The sequence below is a fragment of the Pipistrellus kuhlii genome, unplaced genomic scaffold (genome assembly GCF_014108245.1).
Source record: "Pipistrellus kuhlii isolate mPipKuh1 unplaced genomic scaffold, mPipKuh1.p scaffold_m20_p_8, whole genome shotgun sequence".
NCBI lineage: Eukaryota > Metazoa > Chordata > Mammalia > Chiroptera > Vespertilionidae > Pipistrellus > Pipistrellus kuhlii.
In genome coordinates, this window is record NW_023425584.1 from 18176372 (window position 1) to 18198451 (window position 22080).

At 45.6% G+C, this 22080-nt stretch overlaps 1 protein-coding gene across 2 annotated transcripts; it reads right to left on the reverse strand.

Moving 5' to 3' along the window:
* Nucleotides 1-1110: 1110 nt before the first annotated feature.
* Nucleotides 1111-20215, reverse strand: SMIM3 (small integral membrane protein 3). Of its 2 annotated transcripts, XM_045576332.1 has the most exons (3): nucleotides 20047-20215; nucleotides 19999-20009; nucleotides 1111-2471 (listed from the first exon to the last, which is right to left on the reverse strand). In XM_045576332.1, the coding sequence occupies exon 3, from the start codon at nucleotides 2457-2459 to the stop codon at nucleotides 2277-2279; it is 183 nt and encodes a 60-aa protein (XP_045432288.1). In that variant the 5' UTR covers nucleotides 2460-2471; nucleotides 19999-20009; nucleotides 20047-20215; the 3' UTR covers nucleotides 1111-2276. The 2 variants fall into 2 exon arrangements, with proteins under 2 accessions (XP_045432288.1, XP_036279696.1); XM_036423803.2 differs by having other exon boundaries at nucleotides 1111-2470; nucleotides 19997-20214.
* Between the last annotated feature and the right edge of the window lie 1865 nt (nucleotides 20216-22080).

Below are 22080 nucleotides of genomic sequence, written 5' to 3' on the forward strand. Positions count from 1 at the left end.
AATTAAAGTAAGGCCTAAAATGTATGGCTAGCCAAAAAGAAAATGAGTGTGTATTAGTCCAAACTGTTGCTTTAGTTCTCAGTGGCTCCCAACTTGAGGTCCTTTCCTGTCAAGTGCTTAGATTCAGGCAAGACAGAAACCAGCTCTCTCTCTCCTCCACATCCCCCCACCCCCCTGCAGCCCCTAAATAGGTCAGAATGTTGAGTGTTGTTGGTCCACTCCTCTCCCTTCCTCCCCAGGGAGAAGCTGGGAGCTGAGGGTTTCCTTGTAGCCATGTGCCGCTGTGCTCGGGGGAGGGATTATGGCAAGACGGAGCCACAGATGTTCCAACCAGCTGCAAGACAGCTGGCTTTGCACTCACACTGGGTACAGGATCCTCAGAGTGGATCGTAAAGTTCCTCAGAAATGGAATTGGTCTGTGTGTTGTTGAATCAGTGTGTCCCTGAGGGAATGAAAGGGTCTGGAACCTTTAGAGTGTCCTCTCCACTCATAAGAAAAAGTTGCTGTAAACCACTGTGCCATCTTATGCTGGCAGGCACCTCATACCGTGGACCACTTGTCCCAATTCCCTCTTCTAACTCCTGCCTCTGTGCAACAGTCCTGTTCCCGAGAAGAGTTGTCTGTGCTCCCACTTGTTCCTTAATTCTCAGAGTACGATATGATCCCTCATACACCTCTTACCACCTGGCCTTCTCAATCTCCTGGCTTTGCTTTGTTCTCTCTAGACCCTTTCCATTACTATGTAGTGGTCTCCAAGTCCTGCATTTACCATCTCCCCCGCCTCAGTCTTACCCTCTTCCTGGGTGTTCCTGTCCAGTTTTGTGCCATATCTGCCCTGTGCAGGTGACCCCCCAAAACCCATCTCCAACCATGAGATCTATCCCAACGAACAGACCTGCCAAAGCTAGAACCCTAGAAATCTATTTGATTCTTCTCTTTCCAATTCTATTCCTGCATTCAAACTGTGTCTCTGTGTTTTGAATAATCCAGCCCAGTCTGACACCATCTGCAAACCAAGACATCCCAGATTATATCCATAAATTCAGTGGAGTCCTTTGACCCAAGTTCCTAAGTTTAATATGTTCTCTTTAAAGAAAGACCTCAGCCATGCTTGTTCTAGCACTTTATTAGAAGTTGGTTGTGTACACCAATGAGATTAGATCAAACTAAAAGCGTCATTTCCACACAATAATATCCTGATATCTGTGCTATCTTTTTATATAATTTGCACGTCCAATGAGGCTCCTGATTTGGGTCAAAAAGCTTGAGTGGTCCAGAAATCTCTTTATATAAATATAAATCATAGCATCTAAAATAACCATCATTGTTTTGAGCTAGTTTCCAAAGTCCTGGGAACAGCTATTAACACATTAGTCAGTACCTTGGATTGTTTGCAGTGCTGGTGTGAGTGAATGAAGGGGGTACATATACCACAGAGCTAAATCTAGCAGGATTGGGGGTGAGGGGGACACGAGGAGCTGGGGACTGGAGATGCTGAAAGCTGGCCGGGAACTCGACTACCCTGCATTTTCCAACATTGCTAGAGAGTCCAAGCTAAGAGACTCCAGAGTAGAAAGAAGGAGTTGCCCCAACTCCCTTGGCATTGCCAGGACGTGGCAGAGCCCTCCTCCAGATTGTAGAAGGAGAGATTCTGGCATAGACCAAGTCCTGGAAAGTTCTCCCCTTTACCCCCCCTCCCCCAGCGGCCATGATGAATTCCCTCCCAAATCAGAAAACTTGAAGGAGTGGCACATGAAAGAAAATCCCTTTGAGCCAGTGCACGGCTGGCTCCTTGGAATGAGGACAGAGTGCCTTTGTGTGGTTTGAGCTGAGGGGCACTGACAAAGGCTGCTCTGGCCCCACTGTCTCCCTTGCCATCTTGAAGGCCACATCAGTAATTGGGTTCTTTGGTTCTTCTGAGCTTCTCAGCATCCAGCAGTAACCCCTGTGTACCGGGGTTGGCTTCGTTGCTCACAAACAGCCTCAACCCCCACCACAACGTCATGGATTCTCACAACCATATGAGGTAGGAAGGGCAGGGGCCGCAGTCCCCATGTGAAAGATAAGGAACCTGGAGCTCACAGAACTAGGTCCCCCAGCGGAACGCACGCAGCTGGCCAGTGGCAGAATCAAAACCAGAACTCAGGTCTCCCCTCCCGTATCAAGCTTCAGAGTCTCTCCTCCAAAGTCCCTCCTTCTGCTTCTCTGAGAAAGGGGAGGAGCCTGGGGGAGGGGATGCTACCCTCATCCCTCCCCTGCCCCCTCGTGGCAGGCTCTCAGACAGCCCCGTTGAGGACAGGATGAGTCCTCATGCGATAGATGATGACCGCAGTGGCCGGGCACAGCAACAAGGAAGTCATGATGACGATGGTGGCCAGGATGATGAGGACAATGACCCAGACATCCAGGATGTGCTTGGGAAGCACAGCCTCCGCGGGGACCTCGCTGCCGGCATCCATGCTGCGTCACTCTGTAACAGACAGCGAAGGGGAAATCACTCTTTGGCACCTTCTCCCTGCCTCCCTGGTGGGGAGAAAACCTGCTCCAAGAGTCAGAAACTTGAGTCACTTACGAGCTGTGTGATCTTTAAAGTTGCTTGATCAATAATAACAATGGCCTCATTCACCGAGGGCTTCCTGGGTGCCAGGCGCTGTGCTAGGCACTTACAGGCACTAATTTACATAGTTCTCACTTCAACCACCAACCCTAGGGGGTGGAGACCCTTGGGGCTTTTTTGTATGTTGGCCTTTACCTGCAGTTATTCCCATTTTAAAGATGAGGACTCTAAAGCCTTACAAAGTGTAGATATAGCTAATTTGCCCGAGGAAGTGAAGCCAACTGGGTGGGATTACAGCACCTCGATGTTTAACTATTAAACCACCCAAATTCCCAGTGTATTTCTTCTATAAAATGGGAGATTCATTGCTTTTGGTCCCTTCTCCCATTCCCCTGGTAACAGAACCCCCTCTTTTCTGTGAAGAACCTACACACTCCATGTCTTAGTGTGCTCGCTTAGCACAGGGGTGGATATGTGACTTGGGCTTGGTCATTAAAAATCTCCATAGCCTCAATTCATAGTGGGCAACCCAGGCCAGATCGACCAAAGTCCTCTCAGGGCTCCTATGCACAAGCTGTTGGAAAAGATGACCCTTTCTTCTGGGATGTTAAACTGAAGGGTGTGAGTCTGGAAGGGCGGGTGTGGGCTATCTTGCCCATATGTGGAAAGAAAAATAGAGCTGCCTGTTTTGAATAATCCAGCCCAGTCTGACACCATCTGCAAAACAAGACATCCCAGATTATAAACCAACTAGAGGCTCAGTGCACAAAATTCGTGCACTGGGGAGGGGGGAGCCCTCAGCCTGGCCTCCCCCTCTTGCAGTCCGGGAGCCCTTGGGGGATGTCAGACTGACAGTTTACGCCCACTTCCCATGGGCCTAAGCCATCAGTCAGACATCCTTAGCACTGTGAGTCCATTTCTGGCTGAGCAGCACTCCCCCTGTGGGAACACACTGACCACCAGGGGCAGCTCCTATGTTAAGCATCTGGCCCTGGTGGTCAGTGTGCATCATAGCTACCGGTCATTCCACTGTTTGGTCAATTTGCATATTAGCCTTTTATTATATAGGATGGTTTCTGGGTTTTGCTTAAGCATTGCCAGCTTGGTTTCTCTGATTTGGAGCTAAAAGAGTTCTGATGGATAAAATATATAAACCAGTTGTTCCCAAACGTTTTCGATTCACAGCGCCCTTAATGTCTTAGTAATCTCCTGATAGCACTCCAGGCCCAAAGAAATAGCTAGCAGTTCTGTTTATTATGTAGTTAAGTTCAAGAAACTTAATAAGCATTTATGTCGGAACTAAAATAGTAACTATTTGAAAAAAATAATAGACACAAATTGAAAGAAAAAAATATGTTTTTAATTCTTAAGTAGTTACTGAGTAATGGCATGTGTGCAACATTTGGACTCTGCACAGTTTTTTAAACTTCAGAGTCAGACTGGACAACGAGGTGCTCACTTCCTAGTCTGCATTCATTGGTGTGCAGTATTTGCTGTATCATAGCAACCACCCAAAGCTCAGTTCCACAAATTATAGGATAATCAAAAGGAATGTAGTAGGATTAATGTTAAACGGTAAGCTCTCTTGAGCCAGTAGTTTACACAGAGTCTGAGAGATGTCAAATATCACTATTCTTGTCAAAAATATTAAAGATCTTGCAATCCCTATTCAGCCAACTTTCCAGTGCATTCACTGTGGCTCCCCAGGGCCCAGTGCACAGCTTGGGAGCCACATTCCCTGCCCAGAGGCTTGTATAAACAACCTCCCAAGGTTCCTTTTATTTATTTATTTATTTTAATATATTTTATTGATTTTGTACAGAGAGGAAGGGAGAGAAATAGAGAGCCAGAAACATCGATGAGAGAGAGTCATCGATCAGCTGCCTTTTGCATACCCCCTACCGGGGATATGCCCGCAACCAAGGTACATGCCCTTGACTGGAATCGAACCTGGGACCCTCCAGTCCCCAAGCAGACGCTCCATCCATTGAGCCAAACCGGTCCCGGCCCAAGGTTCCTTTTAGATATAAGATCTATTTTATTTCATTTCATTTCACTTCATTGACTATAGAGAGAGGAAGGGAGAGAGAGAGAGAGGGAGAGAAACATCAATGATGAAAGAGAATCATTGATCGGCTGCTTCCTGCATGCCCCTCACTGGGGATTAAGCCCAAAACCCGGCATGTGCCCTGATCGCTGACCTTCTGGTTCATGGGTCTACACTCATAAACTGAGCAATAGCAGTCAGATAGATCTAAGGTCTTTAATCCTGGTGATTCTGGGTCCCAGACAAAATTCCCAATTCCAGTCCTATTTCCTGCTTTTATGTAATTAGTAACTTTTCCTTTCTAGTCCCTTTGGCTCCATGCCCACTGTTGCCACTCTAAGTACAGTACTGATTACCATACTTTGCTACTGATTATAGAGCCCCCAAGATGTACATACAAGAATGTTTATTTCTGTATCGTTTGTTATAGCAACCAACCAAGTGTCCATAAATAGTAAAATAAAGTAGGGTATATCCATATAATGGAATACCATACTGCAATTTCATTCCTTCATTTAGCAAATATGAAATGCTTGTTACACACCAGGCATTGTTCCAATATGTTACAATATTAACTTATTTAACAGTGATTAAAAATAATGATGGTCTGTGGGGGGAAATTAAGCGCAGGATAATATGAATAGGATCATTCCTTTGGTTTGGATTTCATAGAATTAAGTAGATAGGTAAGGGTATAAAAATGAAAAATCTTTTACGAGCAAAATCTCTTTTATGAGTGTTAATAGTGATTGCTTTTGAGTATTACACTGGGACTGGAAGTTTTTGCTTTTCATTCTTCATGTCTTTACAGTGTGAATTTTCTAAACATGAGCATGAATTGCTTCTTTTGAAATTACTGAAAATTTATTGCAATTGTTATTGGTGTTTATAGAACACCAATAACAATTGGTGTTCTGCTAATTGTTTAGAATATTCTAAGATTCATGGGGATGGACATAAGTTTTCTAGTCACTGGAAGCAGCATAGATGAAGAATCCCCAGGGCTGAAGAATTTGATATTGTCAAAGAAGCAACCCCATTTTCTTTCTTTTCTGGATTTTTTTGTTCTTTTATAAAATCAAAGTATAAGTGACATATAACATTATATTACTTTGGGGTGCATAACATAATGATTTGAATTTATATATATATATTGCAAAATGATCACCACAATATGTCTAGTTAGCATCACCACACAGAGTTAAAAATGTTTTTTCTTGTTAAGATGATAACTTCTAAGATTTACTCTCAGCAATGTTCAAATATGCAATACAGTATTATTAACTGTAGTCACCATGCAGCACATTACATCCTTATGATTGATTGATTTTATAATTGGAAGTTTGTACCTTTTACCCCCTTCACCCATTTCACCCAGCCCCTATCACCTGCTTCTGGTGACCACCAATCTGTTAACTGAATCTATGAGCTCCAGTTTTATTTTACTTCATATTCCACTTATAGGTAAGATGATATGGTATTTCTCTTTCTCTGCCTAATTTCACGTAGCATAATGCCCTAAAGGTCTACCCATGTTGTTGCAAATGGCAATATTTCATTATTTTTAACAATATTCCGTATTTATATACCACGTTTTCTTTATCCATTCCCCTATTGACGGAACCTTGGGTTGTTTCCATGTCCTGGCTATTGTAAATAATGCTGCACTGAACATGAGAGTGCAGATATCTTTTCAAAGCAGTGTTTTCATTTTCTTCAGATAAATAACTAAACGTGGAATTGCTAAGTCATATGGCCGTTCTATTTTTAATATTTGAGGAACCTCCATACTGTTTCCTTCTGTGGTTGCACCAACTACATTCCCAACAGTGCATGATACTTCCCTTTTCTCCACATCCTCACCAACACTTGCTTTTTCTTTTTGATAAGAGCCATCCTGACAGGTATAAGGCGATATCTCATTGTGGTTTTGACTTGCGTTTCCCTGATGATTAGTGATGTTGAGCATCTTTTCATGTAAATATTGGCCAACTGTATGTCTTCTTTACTTTTAATTTTTTTACATCAACTGGATGGAGGGAAAAATGGAAAAGGGGGGTTGGGGGTGGAGGGCTTGGGAGGTGTCTTTATAATTCTCTGTATTAAAAAGAGTAAATAATGCGGACTGAAGGGTCCCGGTCAAGGGCATGTATTATACCTTGGTTGTGGGCACATTCCCAGTAGTGGGCGTGCAGGAGGCAGCTGATCGATGTTTCTCTCTCATCAATGTTTCTAATTCTCTATCCCTCTTCCTTCCTCTCTGAAAAAATTCAATATATATATATATTTTTTATAATATATATATATATTTTTTTAAATAAAGTAAATACATACATTTATGATTTTTAAGTCAAATAAGATTCAAGTCTGAAACTAGATCAGTGGTCACCACCTAACAGTATAAAAAACACGAATTTCTGGGTCCTATTCCAGACTTAGAGAATTAGACTCAAGAGGAGATGGAAGGGGCACTTTTCTCCTCATTTCCCAGGTGATTTGAATGTGCAGCCAGGTTTGGGAACCCCCGAACCCAACCATCTCTAAGGCCTCTGCAACTCTTCCTCGCACTAGGATTTGAGAATTGATTCCGAGGTGCTCCGCTGCCTGTCTGGTTGGATCTGGGCAAGTCTGAGGTTAAGGAGAAGTCTCTGGCCTGCGGAGGAGGGAGAGCACGGGCTGGCCCTGCCTCAGCCTTGGAAATGTGGTCACCCGCTCTAAGGTCTGCAGCATGGAAGCGTGAGTCACAGGGACTCCCGCACAGTGCTCAGGAGGTACGGGGGCGGGAGAACTTACTCTGTGGTCTTCTGACTACATCAGCAGCTAGCCTGCTTTGGGCCAAAAGATCCCCACAAAGCTCTTTCTGGTAAACCCATTAACATGAGTCCAGATGCCAGGAACACGTCATCTCCCCGGCTGGTTTTCGTAAGCAAAACCTGTCATTTACAGGAACTCAGGCTTCGGGCTCATCCACAACCAAGACCCAAAGAGCACTGAAGCCAGAGCCAACCTTGTTTCCCAGATGGCAACGCTGAGGCCCGAGTTCCCCCACTTCAACCCCCGCCCTCCCGGAAGAATCATTCAAAGTCATAGAGCTGATCAAGTCACTGTCCCACCTTAAACAGAACAAGTAAATGAGTGAATGAAACTTTTTCTGTAAAGTGTATTCTCAACTTATCATACTAATATTATTCTTTTGCATATAAGATTGTTTAAAACCCCCATCTCTCTCTCTCTCTCTCTCTCTCTCCCTCTCCCTCCCTCCCTCCTTCTCTCTCTCTCTCTCTCTCTCTCTCTCTCTCTCTCTCTCTCTCTCTCCCTCCTTCCCCCCCTCTCTCTCTCCCTCTCCCTCTTTCCCTCCCTCTCTCCCTCTCTCTCTCTCTCTCTCCCCCCCCCTCTCTCTCTCTCACACACACACACACACACACACACACACACACACACACACCACACACAGATAAAAGTGCAGCTGCTCTAGAATGCCAGGGAGGAGCAAAGAGAGGGGGTTTGGGGGCCTACTCAGTCAACACGGCTAGATAAATATCCTTAGAGGCCCTAAGCCCTAGAGATTAGAGAGCTCACCCCCTTCACGTATACAACTCAAAATAAAAGTAATACTACACCACAACACAAAAATGTATACGTTACAATGACAATGACATTAAAGTCACTAATCACTTTTCCCAGTTATTTTGTTGGTGTCTGCTTAGCACAGCTGTTCAGCTTCCCCTTGACCCCCAGGTCCCAGGGCTCCAAGGCTGGCTATCCACGTAGCCAGACGACAGAGGGCACAGGGAGCACCATCTGCCTGTGTCAACCTCCCCAATCCTTGAGCTCATGTCCTTTTGTGGGCTGTTCCTTCCCAGGTAATAGGGATTCCACTCACCGTAAAAGGAAAATTTTGTCCCCAAAATAAGAGCTCCGCAAATGTTCAGCATCCTTAATGGCGTGCTGGAAACATCCGCTTGAGAAAAAGCAGGGCTCTGAGCTGCTGCTCGCTGACTTCTGTTTGACCTCTGTTTGGCATCTGGGTGCTCTGGCTCCTTGTGAATGCATGAAGCCCTGCTTCTCGGCACATTTAATTAATAACCAAAGATTGATCTCCTTATCATTTGCTTTGATAATATTATCAAATAATATTCCTTATTATTTCTAATTAATGAATGGGCCCTGTCAGAATATGGCCCAAACCATTCACGTCACAAACTTAACCTTATTACTGATAAAAACGTGATGTTTTTATGACCGTGGGAGGCAAAACAGCAGTCAATCCTAAACTCCTGTGTTTTTAAACCAGCATCCTTTATCTGCTGACCTCACTCATGAGTAATAAACTTGACAAGTGTTTAATAGAAGTTTGTCTAAGGAACTGAATTGACACCACCCTGAGCTGATAAGCAGGGAAGCCACTGTTCTCAACCACTGACACCACCAGGCCCTACACCTGCCCTGAGTTGGAGCCATATCGACAATTCAATGCAAAAGTTAATAATCCCAAATGACTGTTTTTGTGTCCATTAACAAGATTAAGTATAAGGATGAAAAACTGTAGCTCTTCCAAAGGAAGAAAAACATTGTACCTTCTCCAAAGGTGGAAAATCCATCCCATCTACCAAGTACTGTACATGGTCCAGTCTAAGGAGGAAGGGATGGGTGCCCTGTCTCCTGCTTGGGGAAACACCAAGTTTTATTCTGAGACCATTTTTCTAAGCAACTAACTAAAAATCCTTTTGCAAACAAACAAGTTCTAGCCAATTCCATCATATGGCAAAATTTTTAGTTCTAATAAACAATATATAAATTTCCTACATTAAAATTTCCTACAAGTCAGAATTTTAGAATAACTGAATTCAAGGTGAATAATCTGTGCTATCTACCCACTTTTAATTATTATTATTTTTTTAAAAATATATTTTATTGATTTTGTACAGAGAGGAAAGGAGAAAGATAGAGAGTTAGAAACATCGATGAGAGAGAGTCATCCATCAGCTGCCTCTTGCACACCCCCTACTGGAGATATGTCCGCAACCAAGGTACATGCCCTTGACCGGAATCGAACCCGGGACCTCTCAGTCCCCAAGCCGTCGCTTTATCCATTGAGCCAAACCGGTTTCGGCCCACCTTTTAATTATGAGGCTCATTCCCCAGCAGCAACTTTACCTCTGATAGAGCAATATTGTTTTTGGTTGACACTTATCAGAACAAGTAACTTTGTCCAGGATATTTGTTCATTCCTTCATTCATTAACTTGCCAATTATTTACTATATAGAAGTCACTCTTTTAGGAACTACCATTATTTACTCAGAAGACATAACTCTTTTACTTCCAAGGAGCACAGAGAAGAACCCCTCTCCTTCATACCCTTAAACATGAAATCCCACAAGCCGGCATTTCTTTAACAAACGCATGGGACAAATGCTAAGCACTGTGCTTGGCCTTGTCCCAGACATTAACTTACTCAACCTTCACAATAATCCTGTGCGGGATGTGTTATTTTACAGATGTGGAAACTGGCTAGTGATCATAAAGCTAAGTAAACTGGATTCAAACTCAGGTCTCCTGACCCTGTCATCACCACTACCCACAGCTACCTCCAAAGCATCCACATGGACCCCAAATGTGCGAGCATGGAGTATGGCAGATCCACAGTTCTCTTCTAAGTCCAGGTCAATCTGTTACCGCTTTTGGCCAAAGCCATTTTAGATTTAGAGAATTAAGAAGAGATATGCAACCTACAAAGATTAGGACTTTTATTTCCAGTACTAGACCAAATGCCAAACTAAACCATTTTGAGCAATACTCACTGAGGACAACTAGAAAAATTGGACCAAAAAAATATGCTTGAAGGCACTAAGAAGTAACAAAATAGTGAATTACCATGCTAAGATCTGGGAGGACAGAAATCCAGGGCGCTGAGTTTGGCATTTGAAGCGGTATTTCCACTGGTGGGGAGTGGAAACTAAGCAGTGTTTCTGACAGACTCAGGAGTTCAAGCCGGCCAAACAGGGAAACTTAACCCCTTGCATTTTGAGGCTGGATTTCAATGAGCACTTTTAGTGCAAAGCGTGAACTAGACATATATCAAGCAGCTTTGAATCATCACAGTCCCTGAAACTGAATTAAGGTTGTTCCAGATTGCGAGGTGCCTGGCAGAAGCAAGCCTTTATCCGCTCTCAAGGAGATAACATCCCAATAGGCTTCAATTTTTCCCTCCTCAAACATAATGTTCAGTACTAACCAAAAAATAATAGGAATGCAAAAGGGCAAGATGATATGTACAGAACCATCAGAAACAAGAGACAACAGAAAAAAGATCTGTAGGACTCCAGATATTGGAATGGTCAGGCTTGAAATAACCTTGCCCACTACGGTCAAGGAGAAAAAAAATAGAAGATTAAGAAATTTGAGAGAGAACTAGAAACTATGAGAAAAAACACAACAGATATTTTTAAAGAACCAAATAGAAATTCTAAAACTGGAAAAAATAATAGAAATCATGGAAATTGTGAGATCATGAATGTATGTTTTAAGCCACTAAATTTGTATTAATTTGTAATGATAACATTAGAAAACAAATATTGCAATACGGGGTTTATCCTGTGCAGATAAAACTACTACAAACTAATAGAATTCTGGAAATCTACAAAGAATGTAGACACTGTCTAGTTTAAACCACATAACCTACTTTACACTTCACAGATTGAAGACAATGACTCCCCCAAATCTCAGAGCAAATCAATGGCAGGACAGAGGGAAGAACTCAGCCTCCTGGTGTGCATACTCTTTTCACTTCCATCACTAGTCAGGCTTCTTGATTTCACCTTTTTACTTGTAAACGGTGACAGAGGACCTTGAGGCCCAGAGCCCTAAGCAACTTCACCATTGGTGAAGCAGGTGAGATTGTTTTCCAGGAAAAACCACACACACACAGAAATGTCCTGTCACACACACCACACACACACACACACACACACACACACACACACTCACACAGAAATGTCCTGTCAGAATCAGTCCTTTACATTCCATTCCTTTAACTTAAGGCCCAAAGGCAATTAAATCTAGTGAAGAAGGTAATAGCCAAATCTTGTAACTTATTTATCCCTGGCTCTGGGTAAGAACACTAGAGAAGAGACGAGGAGACACTGGAATCCTACTTGTAGAGGGAGATTCCACCAAATTGGGGAGAAAGCTCACATGCATATGGGATGAAGCATTGGGAGAGCAATGGGTAACTTGGTCTGGGTTCCATTCTGCCCTGGCAGACTTCACCCAACCAACCTCACTTTTCCTCACTGAATGCCTTTCCTCTCTCCTCTGTGGTGTTGATACTGAAAGAACAATTCTTAAATCCACCATCCCCAAGCTCCTGTATTGGGGAGTGCAATAGGTGAAGGGAGCCGAAGCCGGTTTGGCTCAGTGGTAGAGCGTCGGTCTCTGAAAGGTCCCAGGTTCGATTCCGGTCAAGGGCATATACATTGGTTGCGGACACATCCCCGGTGGGGGGTGTGCAAGAGGCAGCTGGTCGATGTTTCTCTCTCATCGACGTTTCTAGCTCTCTAGCTCTCTCCCTTCCTCCTCTCTGTGAAATATCAATAAAATATATTTTTAAAAAAATAGGTGGAGGGAATCCTGGGAAATGGCAGGAAAGCCTGTCCTTTACACTCCCACTCTCATTCACACTCACACTCATACTCACACTCACACTGAAAAGTAGTGTTAAACGCCCAGACTTAGAGGCCAGGGGCTTGGATTTAAATCTGGTTCCACCAACTTTCTAGCTGACCAACCTTGCACAACTTAGGTACATTTCATAATGCTTTTATACCCTCAGCTGAAAACAAAAATAAAAGTGAGGAAATAATGGCATCTACCCCATAGGGTTTGGAGAATTCCATGGGACAATCACAGATAGTTCTTAGCAGTGTTCCAACACACACAATAAGTACTCTGTGAATGTTTGTTCTCTGATTAATAATTCCTGGCCTTATGTAGGGATACATTGATCCAAGCAAATATTCCACCCTCCTTCAGCTAGTTTGTTAGAATCCCTAACTTGGATCATATCTTTAACAATGGAAACAATAGATGATTAATCTATATTAATGATTTTTAAAAATCAACCGGCAGCATGCTCAATTTACTTGACCTATCCCTCCAGTTCAAGTAGCAATTTAATCTAATTCAAGACACATTTACGGCACTATAATCAACACTGGAGATCAAGGAGTGGTGTAGAGACAGAGATCAATAAAATAGTATTTGTCCTTAAGAAGTTCACTCTCTTATGGAAGGAAAAAGATATTCGTTGTAATAGAAGGCAAAGAAATGCTCCCTGAAGGTACAAACCACATGCTACTGAGAAGAGGGAAGAAGTAGAAAGAGCATTGACTCTGGAGTTAAGAGGATCTTAATTTGAATGCTGCTTTCCACCCTTCCTGGGGGCGCGACTTTGGAAAAGATATTGAAAATCTCCAAACCTCAATCTTCTGATCTGTACACTAGGAACCCTAAAAGCACTGCCTTGCACCATCCTATTGTGAGGATCAAGTGAGGTGAAATATATAAAGCCCTTGAACGTTAACAGATGCTCAAAAATATTCATTCTCGTTGCTTTGTTTTTGTCTAAGTAAAATGAAAGCCTTTACAAGGAAGGAGGCCTTTGGACACGGGCTTCAAAGAGAAGTAGGAGCTCAAAAAGAAGAAATAAGGGGAAAGGCAGGATAAGCAGAATAAGGCCAGAGGTGGTGAGCTACCTGGTGTGTTGGGAGCATATGTAGTCCTTGTGGTTTTGGCAAGAGGCTTGCCTCTGTAAGCTTCAGTTTCATTTGTGAAATGAAAATCACAACACCTAATGATAGTAACCACTTCATTGCAATGCCAGGGAAGTTGAATGAGCGGATACACATAAAGCACTTAGGACAATGGCTGGAACACAGTGAGGGCTTCATATAAGTTCAACTGAGCTAGTGAACACAGCATAGCTCCTACATTCAAAGAGGTCAGAGGCCTCACCCTTCGTTTGGGTGCCGTGACTGCTCTGAATCTGGTCTAGGAAACCACAGTGATAGTTTCATAAACCAATACCCTTTTATGGTCTGTCCCAGCTTTGACCTTCCACTAGAAACGCACACCCTCCACCTCTGAGCTGCTGCTCACAGTTAACTTTTTTGAGAGGTTGCCAAGGTTATCCAACCAGTTTTATCACTAAGGAGTTGACTGAGAAAGAAGGCAATAAAAGAAATGACTTCTTGCTGGCAGGCGAGCTTAATTATCCCAAAGTGGGGAAAAAGGCAGAGAGAGGCAGGTGGCTTCCTGCAGGTATCACTGCCAGAGCTCACAGACAGTGCTGCTGCTGCTGCTGCTGCTGCTTCATTCCCATCAGACACAGGGGCCAGAGAGGAGGCAGCTAGAACCCTCTGTGAGTCACTGATGCTGGCGGCATCTCTTCAAGCATCTTGCAGAATGTGAACAATGAGGCTGATGGTTCCCAAGGCTGGTAACTCCACTTGGGAGTTTACCAGCATCACACCTCTTATTGGACCCCTGTAAAGCTCTACCCTCGGGAGCTGGTGAGACTGTCAGAGAAGAATAGAGCATTTATTTATTTATTTATTTGTTTGTTTGTTTGTTTTAAAATGCATTTTTATTGATTTCAGGAAGGGAGAGGAATAGGGAGAGAGAAACATCAATGATGAGAAAGAATCATTGAGTACCTCCTACACACCCCCTCCTGGGGATCCAGCCCACAACCCAGGCACGTGACCTTGACCAGAATAGAACCTGGACCCTTCAGTCCACAGGCCAATGCTCTATCCACTGACCTAAACCATCGAGGGCTGGAGCATTTAGACAAGACAGAGAAGACAACCCAAGTACCAGGATGGGAGCCTGGGTAACCTAATGACCTGTGTCCCAAATGCTGGTGCCACTTTGAGACCTCTGTTCATGCTGTTCCCTCTTCTTAGAATGATCTTCCCCCTAGATCTTCCTTTTCTGTTTTTAATATATTTTTATTTATTTCAGAGAGGAAGGGAGAAGGAGAGAGAGGTGAGAAAGAATCATTGATCAGCTGCATCCTGCACTCCCTACATTGGGTATCAAGCCCACTAAACCAGGCATGTGCCCTGATGTCTCAATGTCCACAATCTCAACTTAGATGTCACCTCTTAGGAAAAATCTTTCCAGATTCTCTCTGACCTTATTTTATTTTCTTTATACACTTTTCACAATCTAAAGCCTGTTTATTTGCTTGTTTATTTGTTTTTATTGGCCATCTTTACCTGCTCCAATACAAGCCCAAGATCAGAAGCCTCAGCTCTTGTTCGCTGCTGAACCCTCAGCACCTATCACCGGCCCTGGCACACAGTAAATGCCCAATACATTTGAGACCGATGAAGGGATGAAATGGGCTAGCTGGGGAACTTCAGATTTGAGCTCAACTCCTAGAACCTCTGTGGTAGAGGTCTATAGAGGCTTCTCAACCCCGCAGAAAGTCCAGTGACCCTAAAAATCAGAACCCTATCTCTAAAATAAATGATAATCTCTGATTTGCTCATTCTCTGGGCTCTCTGCACATCCAGGAAGGATTATGGAGGTCTCTTTGTTTCCCAGCCCTCCCTGTACTTACCAGGCAGAGGAGGACTGGACTTTCAGAATAATGCCTTCTAGAATTTGCTTTTACTCATTTGCTGGGGCTGGTGAGCTCATATTAGTGTTTTGATCCCCTGTATTGAGATGCTGGGCATTGAGGTTGGTGAAGAGATGTGAGAGTTGCTGCCCAGGGTCTGAACCTTCCTTTCTTTGCTCTTAGAAGAGGACAGGGAGGCTGATAAAAGGGGAGGAGATTTCCCATGCCAGGATCAGTGTGAAAAGGCCATCCCAGCTCACATTCATATTAAAAAAAAGTTCCCCTCCCATAATGTAAGAGTTAGACTCAAGCATTTACCAACCCAGCACAGAGTCCATTTCACCAGGGACTTTTGTTCCACAGAAAGGGTCCAGAGGGAGGAATGGCCGGGACACACAACTATCAAAAATGTGAAATAAATCAAATCGGAGGCATTTCTCTGATGACCCGACATCCCAGAGGAGAGCTCTGTTCTCATTTTACCCCATTTGGCTTCCGTCTCCTCCAAAATTCTTAACAGTCTAAAGACTTGTTCTGTGTCCGAGCTTCTATCTGTTCCTCCGTGGCTGGAAAATGGAAAAACACCAGAATACTTCAAAGACATCAACAAGCAGGCAGAGCTGCACAAGACTGAATGTACCATCCGACCCAGCCAATCACAGAGTCTTGGAAACCAACAGGGAGCCAGCAGAGGAGAAACCCGGGCCAAATCCACAGCATCCTGTTTAAACCTCTACCATCCATCATTGTGACGTGCCGGTGACTAAGTATTTGCTGAATGCTGGCCTGACTGGAGACTGTCCATAAGGTGGGCTGTCAGGGGGGCTCAGTGGCAGCTGCAAGGGCACTAGTGTGGCACTAACCCCCTGCCTCGCTGCATCTGATACGTGAAATAATAGCCCCTTGAAGGTGTCCATGTCCATGCCCCTCAACCTTGAATACGAAAAAGGAAACATGACTCAGATGGTGGAACCTTGTGATTAAAGTTAAGGACTTTTGGATAGGGCGATACAAAGTGGGCCCAATCTAATCAAGAGTCCTTAAAAGGGAAGAGGAAAGCAGAAGTTTCACCATGAGACAGACCGACTCTCCGTTGCCTGCTGTGAAGATGCTGAAAGGCGGCTATGAGCCAAGGAATGCAGTGGCCCCTCGGAGCAGAGGAGGGCCCCTTCTAGGCAATGAGAAAACAGTGACCGTGGTCCTACAACCAGAGGAACTGGATTCTATCAACATCTCAGAAAAAGTAGGGAACCAATTCTCCCTTAAAGACTCCAGAAAGAAACACAGCCTAAGGATGCCTTGATTCTCTTCCAGGGAAGCTTCGGACCCATAGAATTGTAATAGATTAATACATTTGATTTCTTTAAGCCAGTGGTCGGCAAACTCATTCGTCAACAGAGCCAAATATCAACAGTACAACTATTGAAATTTCTTTTGAGAGCCAGATTTTTTAAACTGAAACTTCTTCTAATGCCACTTCTTCAAAATAGACTCTCCCAGGCCATGGTATTTTGTGGAAGAGCCACAGTCAAAGGGTCAAAGAGCTGCATGTGGCTCTAAGCCATTAAATCTGTGGTAACTTGTGATATGGTAGCATTAGAAAACCAATATGACTGTGTGATCCTAAATAATACCTTTTTTCAAACTGGGCCTTAGTTTCCTGTCAGTCAACTGAAAAGGATGGACAAAGTGATCTAACTCTAAGAGTCTGGCTGGCTCTCAAAGACTGCCTCTGCTCCCCTGACATTCACCTCCCCGAGAACCCTGCCCCAAGTCCCGGACCTCTTCATTTGAAACCATTAAGGAAAAAATGGAAAGGAGTCATGGGGAGAAAAGATTAATCTTTAAAAAGCCCTAAGGAGTCTCAAGAGGCAACTGGGCACTCAGAAGGAGATTCGGTACTTACTTGACTGTCCCGCAGGGGAATGAAGTGGGAAGACTGGGAGAGCAAGATAAAAGCTTCACAGTCAACTGGTAGAGGTTGTCCAGAGCACTGAGTTCAGAAGGATTTCCTAGCCTAGCAGGTGTAGCTCAGTGGCACTGAGTTCAGAAGGATTTCCTAGCCTAGCAGGTGTAGCTCAGTGGTTGGGAATCTACCTATGAACCAGGGGGTCATGGTTCAATTCTCAGTCAGGGTATATGTCCAGGTTGTGGGCTCGATCCCAATGCAGGGCATGCGGGAGGCAGCTGATCAATGATTATCTCTCATCATGGATGTTTCTCTCCCTCTCCCTTTCTTAATCAATAAAAAAAAGAGAAGGATTTCCTGGCCTTGTGGGGGTTATGTACAAGGTCCTGATTATCAATGTTTGCCTGGGGCCCGGGATGGGGGAGTAGGAACATGTGTGTCAGATATGTGTCATCAATAATTGAAACAAAACTAGTTTAGTTTTGTCTGTCTTTCCTTCTCTCTCTTCCATTTCATTTCCCCTGATCCTACATAATGGGTCACCAGCAATTCACATGTCCAATTGCCCAGTCAAAGGCCAAATCAGCTCAAATACGGAAGCTATATCTATACACAGCTAAGCAACTTAAAGCAACATGGTTTCGTACTGAATCTGGTTTGCTTTTGTCCAATGTGTCAGGCAGCTATAACTCTGACTTGTTCCCCTTTCTGGCCACCTAACTTCTGGAAATACACCATTCTCACTTGACACTCCTTGTCTATTCCTGTGAGTTGTAAGGTACCAGGGTCCCTAGTAATTCACTAGTCCAGTGGCTGTAATTTAACTTCCCCCCAGGTCACCCTGCAAGTAAGTGACCGAGGCAAGATCTAACCTTATAGCCCCCAATTTCAATGCAATTAAGAATATGGGCCCTGGAGCCACACTGCCTGGTACAGCTCTGCCACTTAGTTCCTGAGTGACTGTGGGCGCGTGACATACTCTCTCTGGACGTATGGATGTAATGATGGTCTCTACCTCATAGGATTGAAGTAGACTAAATGAATTACTCCATATAAAATGCTTAGAATAATGTCTAGCTCATAGCACTCCATAAGTGCCAAGTTTGACTACATCATTCATCTTACCTGGCCAATCAGGGTGGGGGCCTGCAGGGTGTGGTAATATCAACATTTGCTCCTATAAACTGTGAGTGTGAGTATGTACATTTGTCTATTTTTGATACTACAGTCAATAGCGGCAGTGTAAGATCAACTCAGATAAAGATCCTCTTTCCTTGGAGATGTTTCCTGTGTAGATTTCATCCATGGAGAGGAAACCGAAGTGCAGAGAAGGATGAGCATACGGCTGGGGAAAGCTGGGAGCTGTGACTGCCTCTTTACCCCTCGGTCTGTCACCCCTGGGCTCAGAATACAACCCGACCACGTCAGGCCCATCCCTCCTGCCCCGGCTCTCATCCATTTTATGTCTCTCACAGCTCAGTGATTCTCAGGTTGTGCTAAAAAGGGGGAATCCTCCAGGCCTTTTATGCAATGGAGCCCACAGTCCTGGTGCCTGAGAGGTCAGTGTTGGGAAAATTTGATGAGCATGACTTGTAACCTCCCACAGCATGATTCACGGCCCGGGGCAGCTGGAAACAGGAGGTCCCTGCTGGTGCAGAGAAGCGCTTGTCCTCGGCCTTTTCAGTTGTGACTGCAAACGTGCATGCTGTCCTGAGCTCAGACGGGCTTTCCTGAATGTGCTCAGAGAGTGGCTAAGTGGCCTTCATAACCCAAAGAGCACGTGATGCAACCACAACTGCCCATCTGTTTAACTCCCACTTCCTCATCCGACAGATGGGAAGGTGCCGTGCAGACAGTGGAAGGTAGCTCTGAGCGCCTCCTGACCCCCCAGGAACTGTTCTTTCCACCTCCACCCCCCACTCTTGACCCCATTCAGGCACCCACACCCCTTCCTGACTCCGTGGGCACTGCAGTGGTAGCACAGTTTGTGGCAGATGTGCATTGAATCTCTGATACTTGAATGACTGAGCCACTTTTACACCTGCAGTCTAGCGCTTTGAGGAATCTATAGACAGGGGGGAATGTGTGAGCCCACGGGGCTAGGGGGACCGGCGCTGTCAGGAAGCACCCAGAGGAGCTGCAGGGGACGCCCTGGTACCGTCCCTGTGAGTAAGCCCAGCCTGGCTGTTCCTTCAGCATCAGAACCTCTGCCCGGGAACAGGTTCCTATGGCTCCTCTCATTCTTCCCCTCAGTAAACAGTATTGTGCCAGGCCCCATGCCAGGTGCTGAGGATGTCTCAGGGATGCGCCTAGAGAGAGAGTCCCTACCCTCAAGGAATTTGTCGAAGGGACACGGATGCAAGGGAACCGGCCACCGGAACAACCAAGTCCCCACGCAGGCAAGAAGCTGAGGAGGGAAGGAGGGAGCCTGAAAGGAAGCCTTCTCCCCAAGATGTTTGCACACCCCTCTCTCCGGACTCCTGTAACGCAAAGGCTCTTTCCTCCCAGGGCGGCCACCCACCACCCCTGACTCCAAACTCCCAGCGCCTTCCGCGGAGGGCGGTAAGGAGGAGGGGAGTCGGGGCTGTGAGACAAAGGGGACCGACCCCCGGACACAAGCCTGTCTTCTGGGAGGCTGGAGCTCACCGCCCGAGGTCTGGCCTCCCCTGGGGCCCAAGATCGCGTGTGTGTCAGGAAGGCAGCTGGAACTTAGGATGAGCGGAGGAAAAAGGGGAAATGCTCAAGTGGGGGAACGAGGGAGCGGAGAAGAGAGAAGAGGGGAGTTGGGAGGGCACTGGGACAGGGGCAGCGTGAGGACCGGAGCCCCACGCACAACCCCCGACGGCTCCACTCACCGGGTCCGCACGGCTGCCTTCAAAACGCGCGGCCGCCGCAGCTGGATGGCCGGGAGTCTGGGTCTGAGAAAGTTCCTGGGACAGGAGCGGCCCCAGTCTTCCCTGAGTGCCCGCAGCGGGACGCGGCCCGGGCCCTGGATCTCTGCGCTGGGGAGGCAGGCGCGCGGAGGTGGCGGCAGCAGCGGCTGGGACGCGGCTGGCAGCGGACACTCCAATCTACAGGCTCAGGAATTCACGGCCGCCAGGGACCGCCCCCGGAAAGCCGGCCCGCCCCCGCTCAGCTCCTCCCCTTGCTCCCCATGCTCCCCAGGCTGCGGGTGAGAAATGAGCCAGCCCCAAACAGGACAGTGAGGAGTTCCCGGTGCCCCTCGCAGCCTCGTCACGCAACAGCCTTGTGGCCCTGAGAGTTACTTGTCCCGTGTGTGTGTGTGTGTGTGTGTGTGTGTGTGTGTGTGTGTGTGTGTGTGGCCGGAGGGGTGTCTGCTCTCTGTATTGTATGTAGCCCTATAGGGCTGACCCAAAATGTGTCCTCCCAGAGCCTTCCAGGTGTGTAGGCAGAGCAGGGAGAAGCCCATGGATTCGGATGGAGGAACCGGACTCGGAGCTGCTGCTTTGCAATGTGCTGAGTGTAGGATCCTCAACAAGAAACTTCGCCTTGTGGACTTCCCTTCTCAGTAAAGTGAAGGTACCAGCGACTGTCTCCCACCCCTGTTGAAAGGATTGGCCTAGAGCAGCGATTTCAACCATTTTCATCTCACGACACATGAATTACTAACATTCGGTGGCACACCAAATATGTTATATGTTGACACAAAAAAAAGGTATAATTTTTATTCTTTCGTACTGGATGGCTATTGTGCTGACTGTCGTCATTCGTTTATTTGACAAGGGAAAGGGGCCAGGGCCCTTGAATAAACAGTCAGATATTGCATGCTTTAAACATTCCGGCTGAACATTGCTGACTGAGAGGATCAGGGGAAAGGAAGCTGGTTGGTTGTCTGCTGTAACATATCTCTGACATCCTGTTTATTTTCTGATAACAGTGAAATAGCCCAATCTAAGGTGATCAAAGGCCCATTAGAGCTTAGCCTCAGAGAGGCCCGCCTCGTCCTACTGGTCCCCGCCCAGCCTCCACACAGGGAAAGCCAGCGCTTCCATCTCCTGCCCCTTCCTTTGTCCTGTGTGGAGGCGGGGACTAGTAGGGCATGGCAGGACTGTGGGTCCTATCTCAGCACCCACAAATGGTAATTCAGGTGTCCAGTGTTCACCAGGCTTACTCTCCTGAAAAGCAGGAGCATGTTCAAAATAAAAGGGGAAATTGAAGAGCATCTCATCCAAAATGCCTCCTTTTATAGATGGAAAATCTAAACCGAGGCTCAGGAAAGTGGAGCGATTCCCCAAGGTCACCAGACTAGGACTGTCTGATTACAGAGCTTAAACTCTAAACACTAATGATTTGGGGCAGGGTCTGATTTTATCAAGGCCTGAAGTTCAGAACTCTGGGACCATGTAAAGGGCCCTAAGCCGACAGGAAACAGCGCTAAACCATGCCCTCTTGCCCTGGTTCTATCAGCAGTTTGTCGTGTGACTCCAAAAATGAAAAGAAGGGAGTTGAATTAGCTGTTCTCTGAAGTCACTTATACTTCCAAAGAGCGAAGGCTCAAGGATCTTAAGATTATTAGTTTTTAGTTAAAAGCAGTCTGTGTGAGGTGATCTATCTTGTTCCACTGATGGACAGGTTCTGGCTGAGATATCAGCTCCCTCCTTACAGACCCATAGACAGCTCAGTTCTCCCCGAGAAGGCAGGCACTGAGACTCCCCTTTCTCTCTCCCTCCCTTCTTCCCCTTCCCCTGGAGAAATTCCTGAGGTTCTTTTTGCTCTACATATCCTTGGCCAAAATACCTCTATTCTTTGAGGAAGCCCTGCTTGCTTGCTAACTCTCAAAAGAAATATGCTTTTAGTTTGAAAACTGATGTAGGAAATTTTATTTTTAATTACATCTTTTAAAATTGTAGCTGAAAGACCTAATGGAGCTAATGATTGGGCAAGGAGGTAAAATGGTGGAATTTTCCAAACATGTGGA

Bases quoted from the DNA above. Each gene is read 5' to 3' on its own strand.
- SMIM3 (XM_045576332.1), bottom strand. From the start codon at position 2,459: ATGGATGCCGGCAGCGAGGTCCCCGCGGAGGCTGTGCTTCCCAAGCAC.